At 64.2% G+C, this 1,678-nt stretch overlaps 1 protein-coding gene across 1 annotated transcript in view; it reads left to right on the top strand.

Annotated features, from left to right (window-relative positions):
* RAB42 (RAB42, member RAS oncogene family) overlaps positions 1–669 on the top strand; it is a 3,100-nt gene extending 2,431 nt beyond the window's left edge. The window contains exon 3 of the mRNA XM_035901304.1: positions 237–669. Coding sequence (XP_035757197.1) covers positions 237–669 — 433 coding nt within the window. The remainder of the gene's footprint in view (positions 1–236) is intronic.
* Positions 670–1,678: the final 1,009 nt, after the last annotated feature.

The following is a 1,678-nucleotide window of genomic DNA, read 5'->3' as shown; positions in this document are numbered from 1 at the left end:
TGTGGCTGCAGGGGATGGATGAGCTTTGATGGCCATGCAGGGACAGAGCTGCCTGCACCTCTTGCTGATACAGCACAAGGGATGATTCTCCTCGCTCTTACGGTGGCTTGGGAGCAATGCACCGGTTGCAGGGGGCAGGACATGGCTGGGGCTTCTCTGCAGGCGGGGGAGATGCTGCTCACGGCAGCCCAGGGGAGCCCTGGGGGCTGCTCACCCCCTTTCTCTTGGTGCTCCAGGTCTGTGACTCGCTCCTACTACCGCAACTCGGCCGGGGGGATGCTGCTCTTCGACCTCACCAACCGCGCGTCCTTTGAGAGCGTCCGGCAGTGGCACCGGGAGGTGACGGACACGGTCCAGCCATTCCGCATCGTCTTCTTGCTGGTGGGGCACAAGAGCGACCTGGCCGGGCAGCGGCGGGTGGGCAGGAAGGAGGCAGAGAAGCTGGCTGCCTCGCTGGGGGCACAGTACATTGAGACCTCGGCCAAGGATGCCAGCAACGTTGTCCAGGCTTTCCAGATGCTGACGCTGGCCATCTACCAGGCACTGCAAACGGGGCGGCTGGCTCCCACCGAGGCGTGGGACGGGGTGAAGAGCAGCGTCCCGCTGCCGGCGCCGCTGAAGGCTCGGGCACTGGAGAGGGAAGAGAAGCGGAAGAGATGCTCGTGCTAGAGCTGGGGACGCTGGCAGCCTGTCCCGGCGGGGCTGGGACACACCGGGCTCTGCCCACCGCGATGCAGGGGAGGTGAGGCAGAGATCGAGCAGCCGGGGCGCGGGCAGGGGCAGCGACTGCATTAAACACCCCGTTCACCCCTCTGCCTGCCCGTGTTTTCCTGGGGAAGGGGAAGTGCTGAAGCTGCCCGTGGGAAGGGTGAAGGCCCCGGGTGGGATGGGGCAGCACCCTGCAGGGAAGTGGGTGTCACCCCCGTTGCTCTGTTCTCTCTCCAAACCCCTCTGCAAGGCTGTCCCCATCCCCCGGAGAGGAACCGCAGGCCCTCCCCGCACCCCGCATCCCCCAGTGTTATGAAACCCCTTTTTTGCCCGACCCCTTCACTCAGCGCTGGTCTTCATGCTTGGAAGGGCAAGGGGGTCTGGTTTGAACAGCAGCTCCTCCGGGGTACCGGGGGCTGGAGCAGCCGGTGCACAACTCCACGTCCCCGAGTGCGGCCGCGGTGCAGGAGCAGCTCCCCTCCGCCCCGAGCGCCCGTCGGGGCTGGCCTCGCCAGAGAGGCTGCGTCTTACCACACTCCCTGGGCTCCTTAGCCGGCACCTACGTGAGCGGAGGAGAGAGCCCATACTGGTTTCCGAATTACTTCAGCAAAGGTGGTTTCCCCTGTAGGTACTAGCAGCCTGGGGGGCCAAGGGCCCTGGCAGCAAGGACAGGCCCCGCTCCTGCCCACGGGTGCACAGGAGCCTCCCGGCCATGCAGGGGAGGTTGTGGAGCTGCTGGCTCCCTCCCCCCCGAGGAACGGCCCCTGCGGCTTCTCTGATGAAGGCTGAGCAGAGCAGGTGGGAACAGGCAGAGGGACATGGACTTTCTTTGTAGAATCAGAATCGTTTAGATTCATAGAATCATTTAGGTTGGAAAAGACCCTTAAGATGGTCAAGCCCAACCGTTCCCCTAACCCTGCCATCCCACCACTAAACCCTGTCCCTAAGCACCTCGTCTGCCCGGCTTTTA

This window comes from Egretta garzetta, unplaced genomic scaffold (assembly GCF_000687185.1).
Source record: "Egretta garzetta isolate BGI_Z169 unplaced genomic scaffold, ASM68718v1 scaffold368, whole genome shotgun sequence".
Lineage (NCBI taxonomy): Eukaryota > Metazoa > Chordata > Aves > Pelecaniformes > Ardeidae > Egretta > Egretta garzetta.
Note: the sequence above shows the minus strand (reverse complement) of the source record. Positions and strands in the feature narration are given on the sequence as shown.